The sequence below is a fragment of the Haliotis rufescens genome, unplaced genomic scaffold (genome assembly GCF_023055435.1).
Source record: "Haliotis rufescens isolate VD_foot unplaced genomic scaffold, xgHalRufe1.0.p SCAF_57, whole genome shotgun sequence".
Taxonomy (NCBI): Eukaryota; Metazoa; Mollusca; class Gastropoda; order Lepetellida; family Haliotidae; genus Haliotis; species Haliotis rufescens.
The window spans coordinates 2,025,473-2,043,191 of record NW_025964301.1 but is presented as its reverse complement, the minus strand read 5'-3'; the positions used below and the strand labels follow the sequence as shown (position 1 = coordinate 2,043,191).

Sequence of the window (17,719 nt, the reverse complement as noted above, 5' to 3'; positions counted from 1 at the left end):
CACACACACACACACACACACACACACACAGATAGAAACGCATACGTCAGTGTTCACAAGAACATACTACCAAATAGAAGTTTGGTTAAAATATGAAGATGTCCGTGATTGTATTCCAACGTGGAAACACAGTATTTTACAGATTGAGAGAACAGGAATTGCTTTTTATTTATCGTATCCTCCATTTTACCAAAAAGGAGGAATCCAAGTAGAAAATACGTTGTGGCAGTACATGAATTAATTTTGCCGACCTAACGGTCATAAGTCAATATAGGTTTTGTCCAGGTGGAATCCACTGTTTTACTCTGTAGTCATTAAAATATGTTGAAATGATTATTGAAGGACAATTGAAATAATTCTCTTTACATGCATCTCAACGACTAGACAAATACTTCAGTGCCCAATCCAAGGTATTACTTTATCAGTGAGCATGAACATGCCCGTGACTGATATTATGGAACTGCAGTATGTTGTAAGTTGAATTAACACAATCTGTAATGTAAACACCATTTGCTCTTGTTTAGGCCAAGGTCGGTGTCATAAAAGACGTTGCCGCAATGGAGGCACTTGCAAGCAGATTGGACGCCGGAAATGGAGATGTTTTTGTCGACGTGGATTTAGAGGCAGGAGATGTAAAAGGAAAGTAGGTAAGTGGCCGTGTCCATGTTCAATAAACTGAGAATAGGTGATCATTTCAAAATGGCATGATCATGTTGCGATTAGCCATATACTCAACATTGTTCTATACACTTAGTTCCGTTATTATTGTGTAAGGTAAGTTCGTACTTTCATCATCATGTATTCCACATACAATGAATGACAAAACAGATACGAATAGTGCCATAAAATTCAGTGTAAATAATAAATTGTTTAACAGACGCTACATGAATACATTACATATGTAAGCACCTTTTTCTCTTGTTTTCGCCAAGGTGGGTGTCCCAGAGGACGTTGCCGCAATGGAGGCACTTGCAAGCGGATTGGACTCTTCAGATGGAGATGCTTATGTCGACGTGGATTCAGAGGCAGGAGATGTCAGAAGGGTGTTGGTAAGTGTCCGGGTCCATGTTTTAAAAACTGAGAATAGGTGATCATTTCAAAATGGCATGTACAAGTTGAGATTAGTCAAATATTGAACATAGTTGTATACGATTAGTTTCGTTATGATTGTGTAAGGTAGGTTCGTACTGTGATCATCATGTATTACACATTCAGAGACTGACAAAACAGATGCGAATAGTGCCATTCTATCAATCCAGTGTGAGTAAATATGTTTATAAGACGCTACATGTATACATTACATAACACTTGCACACAAGTTATCCCAATTTTAAATGTAAACTTACAAAAGGAAATCCTTTTAAACAGACATGTTTTATTACAGGTAATTTCTAAAGGTCATATACTGTTTCAGATAACGCAACGCAATTACTGAAAAAAATGTGTATATGTTTAATGTTTGTAGCCCATCAAATGAGTTGAACAACAAATACCTTACAATGTTTCATCTATTTAAAATAAACATTGCAAATCATGAAAAATGACTTGCCGTCTTTTGTAATGTGGGTTAGTTGTAATTTCCATGGGGATGTACACAAGCTGCATTTTTCATAATGGATATCAATGGTGTGATTAAAAAGATTTTTAATAACTTGCAATGGGACATCTAAATAATTGCAATTAACATCCTTCTTAAGAAACACACACACACACACTCACATACACACACACACACACACACACACACACACACACACACACACACACACACACACACACACACACACACACACACACACACACACACACACACACACACACACACACAGATAGAAACGCATACGTCAGTGTTCACAAGAACATACTACCAAATAGAAGTTTGGTTAAAATATGAAGATGTCCGTGATTGTATTCCAACGTGGAAACACAGTATTTTACAGATTGAGAGAACAGGAATTGCTTTGTATTTATCGTATCCTCCATTTTACCAAAAAGGAGGAATCCAAGTAGAAAATACGTTGTGGCAGTACATGAATTAATTTTGCCGACCCAACGGTAATAACTCAAGATATGTTTTGTCCAGGTGGAATCCACTGTTTTACTCTGTAGTCATTAAAATATGTTGAAATGATTATTGAAGGACAATTGAAATAATTCTCTTTACATGCATCTCAACGACTAGACAAATACTTCAGTGCCCAATCCAAGGTATTACTTTATCAGTGAGCATGAACATGCCCGTGACTGATATTATGGAACTGCAGTATGTTGTAAGTTGAATTAACACAATCTGTAATGTAAACACCATTTGCTCTTGTTTAGGCCAAGGTTGGTGTCATAAAAGACGTTGCCGCAATGGAGGCACTTGCAAGCAGACTGGACGCCGGAAATGGAGATGTTTTTGTCGACGTGGATTTAGAGGCAGGAGATGTAAAAGGAAAGTAGGTAAGTGGCCGTGTCCATGTTCAATAAACTGAGAATAGGTGATCATTTCAAAATGGCATGATCATGTTGCGATTAGCCATATACTCAACATTGTTCTATACACTTAGTTCCGTTATTATTGTGTAAGGTAAGTTCGTACTTTCATCATCATGTATTCGACATACAATGAATGACAAAACAGATACGAATAGTGCCATAAAATTCAGTGTAAATAATAAATTGTTTAACAGACGCTACATGAATACATTACATATGTAAGCACCTTTTTCTCTTGTTTTCGCCAAGGTGGGTGTCCCAGAGGACGTTGCCGCAATGGAGGCACTTGCAAGCGGATTGGACTCTTCAGATGGAGATGCTTATGTCGACGTGGATTCAGAGGCAGGAGATGTCAGAAGGGTGTTGGTAAGTGTCCGGGTCCATGTTTTAAAAACTGAGAATAGGTGATCATTTCAAAATGGCATGTACAAGTTGAGATTAGTCAAATATTGAACATAGTTGTATACGATTAGTTTCGTTATGATTGTGTAAGGTAGGTTCGTACTGTCATCATCATGTATTACACATTCAGAGACTGACAAAACAGATACGCATTATTATTGTGTAAGGTAAGTTCGTACTTTCATCATCATGTATTCGACATACAATGAATGACAAAACAGATACGAATAGTGCCATAAAATTCAGTGTAAATAATAAATTGTTTAACAGACGCTACATGAATACATTACATATGTAAGCACCTTTTTCTCTTGTTTTCGCCAAGGTGGGTGTCCCAGAGGACGTTGCCGCAATGGAGGCACTTGCAAGCGGATTGGACTCTTCAGATGGAGATGCTTATGTCGACGTGGATTCAGAGGCAGGAGATGTCAGAAGGGTGTTGGTAAGTGTCCGGGTCCATGTTTTAAAAACTGAGAATAGGTGATCATTTCAAAATGGCATGTACAAGTTGAGATTAGTCAAATATTGAACATAGTTGTATACGATTAGTTTCGTTATGATTGTGTAAGGTAGGTTCGTACTGTCATCATCATGTATTACACATTCAGAGACTGACAAAACAGATACGCATTATTATTGTGTAAGGTAAGTTCGTACTTTCATCATCATGTATTCGACATACAATGAATGACAAAACAGATACGAATAGTGCCATAAAATTCAGTGTAAATAATAAATTGTTTAACAGACGCTACATGAATACATTACATATGTAAGCACCTTTTTCTCTTGTTTTCGCCAAGGTGGGTGTCCCAGAGGACGTTGCCGCAATGGAGGCACTTGCAAGCGGATTGGACTCTTCAGATGGAGATGCTTATGTCGACGTGGATTCAGAGGCAGGAGATGTCAGAAGGGTGTTGGTAAGTGTCCGGGTCCATGTTTTAAAAACTGAGAATAGGTGATCATTTCAAAATGGCATGTACAAGTTGAGATTAGTCAAATATTGAACATAGTTGTATACGATTAGTTTCGTTATGATTGTGTAAGGTAGGTTCGTACTGTCATCATCATGTATTACACATTCAGAGACTGACAAAACAGATACGCATTATTATTGTGTAAGGTAAGTTCGTACTTTCATCATCATGTATTCGACATACAATGAATGACAAAACAGATACGAATAGTGCCATAAAATTCAGTGTAAATAATAAATTGTTTAACAGACGCTACATGAATACATTACATATGTAAGCACCTTTTTCTCTTGTTTTCGCCAAGGTGGGTGTCCCAGAGGACGTTGCCGCAATGGAGGCACTTGCAAGCGGATTGGACTCTTCAGATGGAGATGCTTATGTCGACGTGGATTCAGAGGCAGGAGATGTCAGAAGGGTGTTGGTAAGTGTCCGGGTCCATGTTTTAAAAACTGAGAATAGGTGATCATTTCAAAATGGCATGTACAAGTTGAGATTAGTCAAATATTGAACATAGTTGTATACGATTAGTTTCGTTATGATTGTGTAAGGTAGGTTCGTACTGTCATCATCATGTATTACACATTCAGAGACTGACAAAACAGATACGCATTATTATTGTGTAAGGTAAGTTCGTACTTTCATCATCATGTATTCGACATACAATGAATGACAAAACAGATACGAATAGTGCCATAAAATTCAGTGTAAATAATAAATTGTTTAACAGACGCTACATGAATACATTACATATGTAAGCACCTTTTTCTCTTGTTTTCGCCAAGGTGGGTGTCCCAGAGGACGTTGCCGCAATGGAGGCACTTGCAAGCGGATTGGACTCTTCAGATGGAGATGCTTATGTCGACGTGGATTCAGAGGCAGGAGATGTCAGAAGGGTGTTGGTAAGTGTCCGGGTCCATGTTTTAAAAACTGAGAATAGGTGATCATTTCAAAATGGCATGTACAAGTTGAGATTAGTCAAATATTGAACATAGTTGTATACGATTAGTTTCGTTATGATTGTGTAAGGTAGGTTCGTACTGTCATCATCATGTATTACACATTCAGAGACTGACAAAACAGATACGCATTATTATTGTGTAAGGTAAGTTCGTACTTTCATCATCATGTATTCGACATACAATGAATGACAAAACAGATACGAATAGTGCCATAAAATTCAGTGTAAATAATAAATTGTTTAACAGACGCTACATGAATACATTACATATGTAAGCACCTTTTTCTCTTGTTTTCGCCAAGGTGGGTGTCCCAGAGGACGTTGCCGCAATGGAGGCACTTGCAAGCGGATTGGACTCTTCAGATGGAGATGCTTATGTCGACGTGGATTTAGAGGCAGGAGATGTCAGAAGGGTGTTGGTAAGTGTCCGGGTCCATGTTTTAAAAACTGAGAATAGGTGATCATTTCAAAATGGCATGTACAAGTTGAGATTAGTCAAATATTGAACATAGTTGTATACGATTAGTTTCGTTATGATTGTGTAAGGTAGGTTCGTACTGTCATCATCATGTATTACACATTCAGAGACTGACAAAACAGATACGCATTATTATTGTGTAAGGTAAGTTCGTACTTTCATCATCATGTATTCGACATACAATGAATGACAAAACAGATACGAATAGTGCCATAAAATTCAGTGTAAATAATAAATTGTTTAACAGACGCTACATGAATACATTACATATGTAAGCACCTTTTTCTCTTGTTTTCGCCAAGGTGGGTGTCCCAGAGGACGTTGCCGCAATGGAGGCGCTTGCAAGCGGATTGGACTCTTCAGATGGAGATGCTTATGTCGACGTGGATTCAGAGGCAGGAGATGTCAGAAGGGTGTTGGTAAGTGTCCGGGTCCATGTTTTAAAAACTGAGAATAGGTGATCATTTCAAAATGGCATGTACAAGTTGAGATTAGTCAAATATTGAACATAGTTGTATACGATTAGTTTCGTTATGATTGTGTAAGGTAGGTTCGTACTGTCATCATCATGTATTACACATTCAGAGACTGACAAAACAGATACGCATTATTATTGTGTAAGGTAAGTTCGTACTTTCATCATCATGTATTCGACATACAATGAATGACAAAACAGATACGAATAGTGCCATAAAATTCAGTGTAAATAATAAATTGTTTAACAGACGCTACATGAATACATTACATATGTAAGCACCTTTTTCTCTTGTTTTCGCCAAGGTGGGTGTCCCAGAGGACGTTGCCGCAATGGAGGCACTTGCAAGCGGATTGGACTCTTCAGATGGAGATGCTTATGTCGACGTGGATTCAGAGGCAGGAGATGTCAGAAGGGTGTTGGTAAGTGTCCGGGTCCATGTTTTAAAAACTGAGAATAGGTGATCATTTCAAAATGGCATGTACAAGTTGAGATTAGTCAAATATTGAACATAGTTGTATACGATTAGTTTCGTTATGATTGTGTAAGGTAGGTTCGTACTGTCATCATCATGTATTACACATTCAGAGACTGACAAAACAGATACGCATTATTATTGTGTAAGGTAAGTTCGTACTTTCATCATCATGTATTCGACATACAATGAATGACAAAACAGATACGAATAGTGCCATAAAATTCAGTGTAAATAATAAATTGTTTAACAGACGCTACATGAATACATTACATATGTAAGCACCTTTTTCTCTTGTTTTCGCCAAGGTGGGTGTCCCAGAGGACGTTGCCGCAATGGAGGCACTTGCAAGCGGATTGGACTCTTCAGATGGAGATGCTTATGTCGACGTGGATTCAGAGGCAGGAGATGTCAGAAGGGTGTTGGTAAGTGTCCGGGTCCATGTTTTAAAAACTGAGAATAGGTGATCATTTCAAAATGGCATGTACAAGTTGAGATTAGTCAAATATTGAACATAGTTGTATACGATTAGTTTCGTTATGATTGTGTAAGGTAGGTTCGTACTGTCATCATCATGTATTACACATTCAGAGACTGACAAAACAGATACGCATTATTATTGTGTAAGGTAAGTTCGTACTTTCATCATCATGTATTCGACATACAATGAATGACAAAACAGATACGAATAGTGCCATAAAATTCAGTGTAAATAATAAATTGTTTAACAGACGCTACATGAATACATTACATATGTAAGCACCTTTTTCTCTTGTTTTCGCCAAGGTGGGTGTCCCAGAGGACGTTGCCGCAATGGAGGCACTTGCAAGCGGATTGGACTCTTCAGATGGAGATGCTTATGTCGACGTGGATTCAGAGGCAGGAGATGTCAGAAGGGTGTTGGTAAGTGTCCGGGTCCATGTTTTAAAAACTGAGAATAGGTGATCATTTCAAAATGGCATGTACAAGTTGAGATTAGTCAAATATTGAACATAGTTGTATACGATTAGTTTCGTTATGATTGTGTAAGGTAGGTTCGTACTGTCATCATCATGTATTACACATTCAGAGACTGACAAAACAGATACGCATTATTATTGTGTAAGGTAAGTTCGTACTTTCATCATCATGTATTCGACATACAATGAATGACAAAACAGATACGAATAGTGCCATAAAATTCAGTGTAAATAATAAATTGTTTAACAGACGCTACATGAATACATTACATATGTAAGCACCTTTTTCTCTTGTTTTCGCCAAGGTGGGTGTCCCAGAGGACGTTGCCGCAATGGAGGCACTTGCAAGCGGATTGGACTCTTCAGATGGAGATGCTTATGTCGACGTGGATTCAGAGGCAGGAGATGTCAGAAGGGTGTTGGTAAGTGTCCGGGTCCATGTTTTAAAAACTGAGAATAGGTGATCATTTCAAAATGGCATGTACAAGTTGAGATTAGTCAAATATTGAACATAGTTGTATACGATTAGTTTCGTTATGATTGTGTAAGGTAGGTTCGTACTGTCATCATCATGTATTACACATTCAGAGACTGACAAAACAGATACGCATTATTATTGTGTAAGGTAAGTTCGTACTTTCATCATCATGTATTCGACATACAATGAATGACAAAACAGATACGAATAGTGCCATAAAATTCAGTGTAAATAATAAATTGTTTAACAGACGCTACATGAATACATTACATATGTAAGCACCTTTTTCTCTTGTTTTCGCCAAGGTGGGTGTCCCAGAGGACGTTGCCGCAATGGAGGCACTTGCAAGCGGATTGGACTCTTCAGATGGAGATGCTTATGTCGACGTGGATTCAGAGGCAGGAGATGTCAGAAGGGTGTTGGTAAGTGTCCGGGTCCATGTTTTAAAAACTGAGAATAGGTGATCATTTCAAAATGGCATGTACAAGTTGAGATTAGTCAAATATTGAACATAGTTGTATACGATTAGTTTCGTTATGATTGTGTAAGGTAGGTTCGTACTGTCATCATCATGTATTACACATTCAGAGACTGACAAAACAGATACGCATTATTATTGTGTAAGGTAAGTTCGTACTTTCATCATCATGTATTCGACATACAATGAATGACAAAACAGATACGAATAGTGCCATAAAATTCAGTGTAAATAATAAATTGTTTAACAGACGCTACATGAATACATTACATATGTAAGCACCTTTTTCTCTTGTTTTCGCCAAGGTGGGTGTCCCAGAGGACGTTGCCGCAATGGAGGCACTTGCAAGCGGATTGGACTCTTCAGATGGAGATGCTTATGTCGACGTGGATTCAGAGGCAGGAGATGTCAGAAGGGTGTTGGTAAGTGTCCGGGTCCATGTTTTAAAAACTGAGAATAGGTGATCATTTCAAAATGGCATGTACAAGTTGAGATTAGTCAAATATTGAACATAGTTGTATACGATTAGTTTCGTTATGATTGTGTAAGGTAGGTTCGTACTGTCATCATCATGTATTACACATTCAGAGACTGACAAAACAGATACGCATTATTATTGTGTAAGGTAAGTTCGTACTTTCATCATCATGTATTCGACATACAATGAATGACAAAACAGATACGAATAGTGCCATAAAATTCAGTGTAAATAATAAATTGTTTAACAGACGCTACATGAATACATTACATATGTAAGCACCTTTTTCTCTTGTTTTCGCCAAGGTGGGTGTCCCAGAGGACGTTGCCGCAATGGAGGCACTTGCAAGCGGATTGGACTCTTCAGATGGAGATGCTTATGTCGACGTGGATTCAGAGGCAGGAGATGTCAGAAGGGTGTTGGTAAGTGTCCGGGTCCATGTTTTAAAAACTGAGAATAGGTGATCATTTCAAAATGGCATGTACAAGTTGAGATTAGTCAAATATTGAACATAGTTGTATACGATTAGTTTCGTTATGATTGTGTAAGGTAGGTTCGTACTGTCATCATCATGTATTACACATTCAGAGACTGACAAAACAGATACGCATTATTATTGTGTAAGGTAAGTTCGTACTTTCATCATCATGTATTCGACATACAATGAATGACAAAACAGATACGAATAGTGCCATAAAATTCAGTGTAAATAATAAATTGTTTAACAGACGCTACATGAATACATTACATATGTAAGCACCTTTTTCTCTTGTTTTCGCCAAGGTGGGTGTCCCAGAGGACGTTGCCGCAATGGAGGCACTTGCAAGCGGATTGGACTCTTCAGATGGAGATGCTTATGTCGACGTGGATTCAGAGGCAGGAGATGTCAGAAGGGTGTTGGTAAGTGTCCGGGTCCATGTTTTAAAAACTGAGAATAGGTGATCATTTCAAAATGGCATGTACAAGTTGAGATTAGTCAAATATTGAACATAGTTGTATACGATTAGTTTCGTTATGATTGTGTAAGGTAGGTTCGTACTGTCATCATCATGTATTACACATTCAGAGACTGACAAAACAGATACGCATTATTATTGTGTAAGGTAAGTTCGTACTTTCATCATCATGTATTCGACATACAATGAATGACAAAACAGATACGAATAGTGCCATAAAATTCAGTGTAAATAATAAATTGTTTAACAGACGCTACATGAATACATTACATATGTAAGCACCTTTTTCTCTTGTTTTCGCCAAGGTGGGTGTCCCAGAGGACGTTGCCGCAATGGAGGCACTTGCAAGCGGATTGGACTCTTCAGATGGAGATGCTTATGTCGACGTGGATTCAGAGGCAGGAGATGTCAGCAGAGTTTTGGTAAGTGTTCGGGTCCATGTTTTATAAACTGAGGATAGGTGATCATTTCAAAATGGCATGTACAAGTTGAGATTAGTCAAATATTGAACATAGTTGTATACGATTAGTTTCGTTATGATTGTGTAAGGTAAGTTCGTACTGTCATCATCATTATTACTCATTCAGAGACTGACAAAACAGATACGAATAGTGCCATACTATCAATCCAGTGTGAATAAAAATGTGTATATAAAATGCTACATGTATACATTACATAACACTTGCACACAAGTTATCCCAATTTAAATGTAAACTTAGAAAAGGAAATCATTTCAAACAGACATGTTTTATTAGAGGTAATTGCAAAGGTCATATACTGTTTGAGATAATGCAACGCAATTAATGAAAAAAATGTATAATATTTAATGTTTGAAGGCCATAAAATATTAGTTGAACAACAAATGCCTTACAATGTTTCATCTATTTAAAATAAACATTGCAAATCATGAAAAATGTCTTGCCGTCTTTTGTATTGTGGGTTAGTTGTACTTTCCAAGGGGATGTAAACACGCTGCATTTTTCATAGTGGATATCAATGGTGTCATGAAAAAGATTTTTAATTATTGGCAATGGGACATCTAAATAATTGCAATTAACACGCTTCTCAACAACCACATGAACATGCCCTTGACTGATATTATGGACCTGCAGTATGCTGTAAGTTGAATTAACACAATCTGTAATGTAAACACCTTTTGCTCTTTTATAGGCCAAGGTCGGTGCCATAGAAGACGTTGCCGCAATGGAGGCACTTGCAAGCAGATTGGACGCTGGAGATGGAGATGTTTTTGTCGACGTGGATTCAGAGGCAGGAGATGTAAAAGGAGAGTAGGTAAGTGTTCGGGTCCATGTTTAATAAACTGAGAATAGGTGATCATTTCAAGATGGCATGATCAAGTTGAGATTAGCCATTAATTCAACATTGTTTTATACAATAAGTTCCGTTATGATTGTGTAAGGTAAGTTCGTACTTTCATCATCATGTATTCCACATACAATGAATGACAAAACAGATACGAATAGTGCCATAAAATACAGTGTAAATAATAAATTGTTTAAAAGACGCTACATGAATACATTACATATGTAAGCACCTTTTGCTCTTGTTTTCGCCAAGGTGGGTGTCCTAGAAGACGTTGCCTCAATGGAGGCATTTGCAAGCGGATTGGACTCTTCAGATGGAGATGTTTATGTCGACGTGGATTCAGAGGCAGGAGATGTCAGCAGAGTGTTGGTAAGTGTTCGGGTCCATGTTTTATAAACTGAGGATAGGTGATCATTTCAAAATGGCATGTACAAGTTGAGATTAGTCAAATATTGAACATAATTGTATACGATTAGTTTCGTTATGATTGTGTAAGGTAAGTTCGTACTGTCATCATCATTATTACACATTCAGAGACTGACAAAACATACGAATAGTGCCATACCATCAATCCAGTGTGAATGAAAATGTGTATATAAAATGCTACATGTATACATTACATAACACTTGCACACAAGTTATCCCAATTTAAATGTAAACTTAGAAAAGGAAATCATTTCAAACAGACATGTTTTATTAGAGGTAATTGCAAAGGTCATATACTGTTTGAGATAATGCAACGCAATTAATGAAAAAATGTATAATATTTAATGTTTGAAGGCCATAAAATATTAGTTGAACAACAAATGCCTTACAATGTTTCATCTATTTAAAATAAACATTGCAAATAATGAAAAATGTCTTGCCGTCTTTTGTATTGTGGGTTAGTTGTACTTTCCAAGGGGATGTAAACACGCTGCATTTTTCATAGTGGATATCAATGGTGTCATGAAAAAGATTTTTAATTATTGGCAATGGGACATCTAAATAATTGCAATTAACACGCTTCTCAACAACCACCCACCCACACACACGCACGAACGCACGCACGCACGCACGCACGCACGCACGCACGCACGCACGCGCGCGCACACGTCAGTGTTCACAAGTACATACTACCAAATAGAAGTTTGGTTAAAATATAAAGATGTCCGTGATTGTATTCCAACGTGGAAATACAGTATTATACAGATTGAGAGAACAGGAATTCTTATGTATTTATCGTTTCCTCCATTTTACCAAAAAAGGAGGAATCCACGTAGAAAATACGTTGTGGAAGTACATGAATTAATTTTGCCGTCCGAACGGTAATAAGTGAACACGTGTTCTGTCGAAGTGGAATCCACTGTTTTACTCTGTAGTCATTAAAATATGTTGAAATGATTATTGAACGACTAGACAAATACATCGGTGCCCAAGCCAAGGTATCACTTTATCAGTGAGCATGAACATGCCCGCGACTGCAGTATGTTGTAAGTTGAAATAACACAATCTGTAATATGAAAGTAAGCAAATTTTGCTCTTGTTATCGCCAAGGCTGGTGTCATAGAAGACGTTGCCGCAATGGAGGCAAATGCAAGCAGATTGGACGCTTCAGGTGGAGATGTTTATGCCGACGTGGATTTAGAGGCAGGACATGTAAAAGGAGAATAGGTAAGTGTCCGTGTCCATGTTTTAGAAACTGAGAATAGGTGAACGATAAACGTAAAACACCCCTCACTGCCCCCAGGCATTCTTCCATTAACTATATTGATTCCCCAAAGTTTACAGATGTAAAAAAGTGATGAACATTCTAGGCATTGCTTCCTAATGTAATGGAAGAAATATTTACTTCTGTTTGTTGAACAAGTTATCCCAATTTTATATGTAAAATTACGAAAGGTGATCATTTCAAACAGACATATGTTATGAAAGGTAATTTCAAAGGTCATATACTTTTTGAGATTGTGCAACGCAATTAATGAAAACATGTATATATATTTGATGTTTGGAATTTAATGTCTGTAGGCCATCAGATGAGTTGATCAACAAATACCTTCCAATTTGTCATCTATTTAAAATATACATTGCAAATACTAAGAAATGTCTTGCCGTCTTTTGTAATGTGGGTTAGTTGTACTTTCTAAAGGGATGTACACACACTGCCTTTTTCATAATGTATAACAAAAATGCCATGAAAAAGATTATTAGTAAGAGAAAATCTAAATAATTGTATTTAACATGCTTCTCAACGACTATACGCACTAACGCACGCGGGCGCGCGTTGTGTCGATATAGGTATTAATTTTACCAACCTAACAGTAATAAATGGAGATGTGTTCTGTCGAGGTGGAATCCACTTACAGTGTAGTCATTAAAATATGTTTAAATGATTATTGAAGGAAAATGTAATTAATGCTCTTTACATGAATCTCAACGACAAGACAAATACGTCAATGCCCTGGCCAAGGTATTACTTTACCAGTGAGCATGAACATGCCCGTGACTGATATTATGGACCTGCAGTCTGTTGTAAGATGAATTAACACAATCAGTAATATTAATGACAAGCACCTTTTGCTCTTGTTTTCGCCAAGGTCGGTGTCATAAAAGACGTTGCCGCAATGGAGGCACTTGCAAGCAGATTGGACGCTAGAAATGGAAACGTTTATGTATCAGACACTACACGTATACATTAGATAACACTTGCACATAAGTTATCCAAATTACAAATGCAAACCTACAAACTTACATTTCAAACAGACATTTATTATTGGAGGTAATTTCAAAGGTCATATACTGTTGGAGATTATGCATGGAACTATTGAACAAAATATGTTGTTTATACTTTAAGGCCATCAAAGTGTAACAAAACGACGGATAGTCAAGAATGCGGAGAATATCTGTCACGAATGATGTTAGTTCTTTTCGGTTTCTAATCAATCATTTGGACACACAAGTCGTCTTTTGTGGTCTCTGGTATGAACCACCTCTAATACACCCATGGGTATCTAAATTAATACTAAGAATCATATACTGACCTTCGATACCTCTGTAGTGAAGTTAGGTTATTTTGTGTAACCACAAGACAAGGAGTATAATTTGATATAATCTACCGAAAGAAATGATAACCCACATGTTCATTCCAGTTTTTTTTTGTATTTTAAGAATACTGAACAAAAGAAGAGATATACGTATCATCTTAAAGGTGTCAAAGTTATCATTAATTTTATCAAACAATGTCATCTTGACAACTGTAGGGACTTTTACTTTATTTCAGGTCGCATCAAATCAACGTTAGTATCTTAACCACGTTTACTGACGACAATGCTATTGAGATCTACCAATGCCCAATGATCAAGGGCGCCGCGACTTTGCCCACATTTTGTTTCTAGGTTTGTCAGCACCGTGCCTGCTCTGAGGCCTGCATCACTTAGTGCTTGTTTCCCTATTCCAGCTACATCAAGCTGACATGCTAGGATATAACTGAAATGCAGTTCAAAACTTCAGAAATAATATGTTTTCTTTTCCAGTGTGCAGCCAACGGAAAATCGATATCCGGATTGTGGTGAACGGACACGAGGAAACCTGATGATTGGAATCAGTTAAAAATCATGTCAATCACATTGAATAAATATTCTGCAGCTTACTCTGACTTCATATTGTTTGTTAGAAATACATAACTTATACAATAAGTTGAAAAACTATTGTCATGAAGGTCAAATTGATATCGATTCTGTTATTTCAATGGCAATTACTTAAACGATCCAGGGAACATTTTTTTAGATATATTCATTTTTATCCTGGACATCTTGCAGAAACTTGAAGCCTCGTCAGTGCCCCTTTCTATCCATGATATCGATCGGTCAAACGTTAATGCATTTAGGATGTTTATTTCAAATGTACCAAACCGAAATTTAGAAACTTAGAAAACTGTAATAATGAATCAACGTCTTTCTGTTGATCATTTGGAACTTCTTAAATTCTAATGCAAAGTGATTCAAAATCGCTACTACAATCACAGAAGAAAGAAAAGCAAAACGCGACTTCATGCATTATGATCACTTTTCAACTTCTGTCGTTAGAGTAAGTGAGTGAGTATGGTTTTACGCCGCTTTTAGCAATATTCCAGCAATATCACGGCGGGGGACACCAGAAATGGGCTTCACACATTGTACCCATGTCGGGAATCGATACCGGGTCTTCGGCGTGACGAGCGAACGCTTTAACCACTAGGCTACCCGACCGCCCCTCTGTCGTTAGAGATGTTTTTGTACATTTTGTTGCCATCCTCCTTCGAAATTCTACTTTATAATGGGATAAAGTGATCATAGTTTCAAAGTACAAACAGCTATTCCTGGTGAGATTACCCAACACAAATGTAACAAACTGTAAGCATCAACGTTGAGCTTTCTCCTTGTTACGTGGTGTACATCCGCACACCCCCACACAAAAGCGCAAATGATAAAGACTTGAAAAAGGCTTGCACATTGCTAACTGCTTCTAAACATCACAACACCCCAAAAACAAAATTGATTTCTTATCAAAGGAGGTGTCGCCGATGATATTAACATTGGTATCGTGTGGAAGGGCAAAATCCATCTTAGAAGTTGTAATTATTTTGCCAAATTACAAGGAATGAATAAGTACAGAAAATGGCATTTTGTTGTATCACCAGATGGATGCATGACGAGAATTAATGTACTCTAAGGTTCGGGTTGTTATATTTGTTATAAATGTGAAGTTTACACGATACAAGGCTTTTCCATTTGACGAGACGTTAGTAACATGACTGCGAAATTGACGTTCGTAAGTGTATGACTGACACAGTTTGACGGCCAAACGTTTTTCACGACTAGACTATATTTTTGAAATGACAGTAACACTTTCGGACTACTTCCACATTCCGGGGGAAAACCCTGGGAATTCACCAGCACGAATATATAAACAAGCGTTGTTTTCTATCATTTAGACCCTAGACATGCACACCCAAACTATCGTAGTTCGTCTCCATCCGTGTCTAGACCGACATATACAGTCTACAGCAATCTACGAATTTATCTTAGCATCTGTTTGACACATTTTTATAATAACCCTTCAATGATCGGGCAAATGATCAATAATAACTAATACATGTAACCGGCACAGGTTCATGAACAACTTCGGAAATCTCTCCCGTCACGTTTATCGTGTCGGCCCTTTTCACGTCTTGTGCTTGATGTAAATGTATTACGACGTATTGTAAATATAAATGTATCGTGACTGACGTACTAAGGGAGTTCTTAACAGACATTTCTCGTTCATTGATGATATTGTTTGAATACATTAGTTGTGAACAAATCACAACTGATGTTCCTGTAGAGCACGTTGATCATACGTACGCTCATGTTGCCCTTCCTTTTGAGTAACTATGTTGTTCCGCAATACAGCACTCTTTAAAGAGTGAGGGCCAAATTGTATGAGCGTCGTGTTTCACGGGGAACATACCTTCCGCATATCATCTTAGACATTGTTACGCTCACGGAGGTTGGTTGGTTGGTTGTTTTGTTGTTTAACGCCGCACTCAGCAATATTCCAGCTATATGACAGCGGTCTGTAAATATTCGAGTCTGGACCAGACAATCCAGTGATTAATATCATGAGCATCGATCCACGCAATTGGGATCGATGACATGCATCAACCAAGTCAGCGAGCCTGACCACCCGATCCCGTTAGTAGCCTCTTACGACAAGCATAGTCGCCTTTTACGGCAAGCATGGGTTGCTGAAGACTTATTCTATCCCGGATCTTCACGGGCCCTCACGGAGGAGAAGGGGTACATGGGCACTATTTTTACTTGATGACCTCATAGGATACCCAAAGATAATAACATAAATAACTAGCCCACTTGACATCCTGAAATGAGGATTACACAGAATGCCTCTTGTGATATTTATGTTATAAGTCGTCGCTCATAATTAGCCTCAAATAAATATGATGCACTGACTAGAGATTTTAAGACAAGACATATAGTTTCATATCAACGACATGATTTTATATTATAATCAACAAAGCATTTATTTCACCTGATTTTCAGTTTACAATCAACGCAATAAACAAAAAACAAAACAACGTCTGCGTTGTATGTAAACACACATGTCTGACCATTTGACACCTGTCAAAGTAAATGACCCCGTTAAAGTGAACGGAGATCTGACAGGGAGCGTTATTCGTATACCTTAACTCCTAAACATGTGATGTCTTTAAAACTGCATACGGCCAGATTGAAGTTCCAATATTCATATTGCGAGTGTATCCAGAAACTGTTCCTCGTGCGCCAACACGATCAACACTACCAATGAAAATATAAAAAAAACAATGAATAGGAGTAAACTTGACATGAATTCACAAATTTATACAGGAAAGCTAAAATGAGAAGAAATTGGCCCCAGTGAACTAAACATTATTCTTTGCAATTGTTTTTTATTTCGACCCGCAAATTAGATGGTTCAGAATACGAACTGTCTACTTTTAATGGGATCGAGGGCAGCATAGAGCGTTACCTTCAATCGAAATGATTACCAGCATCTGCTCCCGAAATCGGTGCACTTTGCTAAACTGAGGGAGGTTTTGAAATCAAACCATCAAGTCATTTAACATATAAGGAATCAAGAAACTTACCCGGCGAGCTGATCCTGTGTCCGATATTGAACTGAGTGAACTTACGGACAGCTTGGCACCATGTCGCCAGATGCTGTGTAAGTCTATCAACAGCTACTCGGCCATTTATGGATCACAACATCAAAATATCAACGAAATCCTGTCATCTACTCTGTCCA

At 37.7% G+C, this 17,719-nt stretch overlaps 1 protein-coding gene across 34 annotated transcripts in view; it reads left to right on the top strand.

Moving 5' to 3' along the window:
- Positions 1 to 14,549, top strand: part of LOC124137803 (neurogenic locus Notch protein-like) — a 71,985-nt gene extending 57,436 nt beyond the window's left edge. For 25 of the 34 annotated variants that reach the window (XM_048385341.1, XM_048385335.1, XM_048385322.1 and 22 more), the window contains 23 exons: positions 525 to 647; positions 933 to 1,049; positions 2,323 to 2,445; positions 2,731 to 2,847; positions 3,209 to 3,325; positions 3,687 to 3,803; positions 4,165 to 4,281; positions 4,643 to 4,759; positions 5,121 to 5,237; positions 5,599 to 5,715; positions 6,077 to 6,193; positions 6,555 to 6,671; positions 7,033 to 7,149; positions 7,511 to 7,627; positions 7,989 to 8,105; positions 8,467 to 8,583; positions 8,945 to 9,061; positions 9,423 to 9,539; positions 9,901 to 10,017; positions 10,766 to 10,888; positions 11,174 to 11,290; positions 12,458 to 12,574; positions 14,434 to 14,549. In XM_048385341.1, the coding sequence (XP_048241298.1) occupies positions 525 to 647; positions 933 to 1,049; positions 2,323 to 2,445; positions 2,731 to 2,847; positions 3,209 to 3,325; positions 3,687 to 3,803; positions 4,165 to 4,281; positions 4,643 to 4,759; positions 5,121 to 5,237; positions 5,599 to 5,715; positions 6,077 to 6,193; positions 6,555 to 6,671; positions 7,033 to 7,149; positions 7,511 to 7,627; positions 7,989 to 8,105; positions 8,467 to 8,583; positions 8,945 to 9,061; positions 9,423 to 9,539; positions 9,901 to 10,017; positions 10,766 to 10,888; positions 11,174 to 11,290; positions 12,458 to 12,574; positions 14,434 to 14,492 (2,651 nt within the window). In that variant the 3' untranslated portion in view covers positions 14,493 to 14,549. Of the gene's footprint in view, positions 1 to 524; positions 648 to 932; positions 1,050 to 2,322; positions 2,446 to 2,730; positions 2,848 to 3,208; positions 3,326 to 3,686; positions 3,804 to 4,164; positions 4,282 to 4,642; positions 4,760 to 5,120; positions 5,238 to 5,598; positions 5,716 to 6,076; positions 6,194 to 6,554; positions 6,672 to 7,032; positions 7,150 to 7,510; positions 7,628 to 7,988; positions 8,106 to 8,466; positions 8,584 to 8,944; positions 9,062 to 9,422; positions 9,540 to 9,900; positions 10,018 to 10,765; positions 10,889 to 11,173; positions 11,291 to 12,457; positions 12,575 to 14,433 lie in introns of those variants that run through there. The other 9 variants (XM_048385330.1, XM_048385331.1, XM_048385329.1 and 6 more) reach the window with 9 other exon arrangements.
- Positions 14,550 to 17,719: the final 3,170 nt, after the last annotated feature.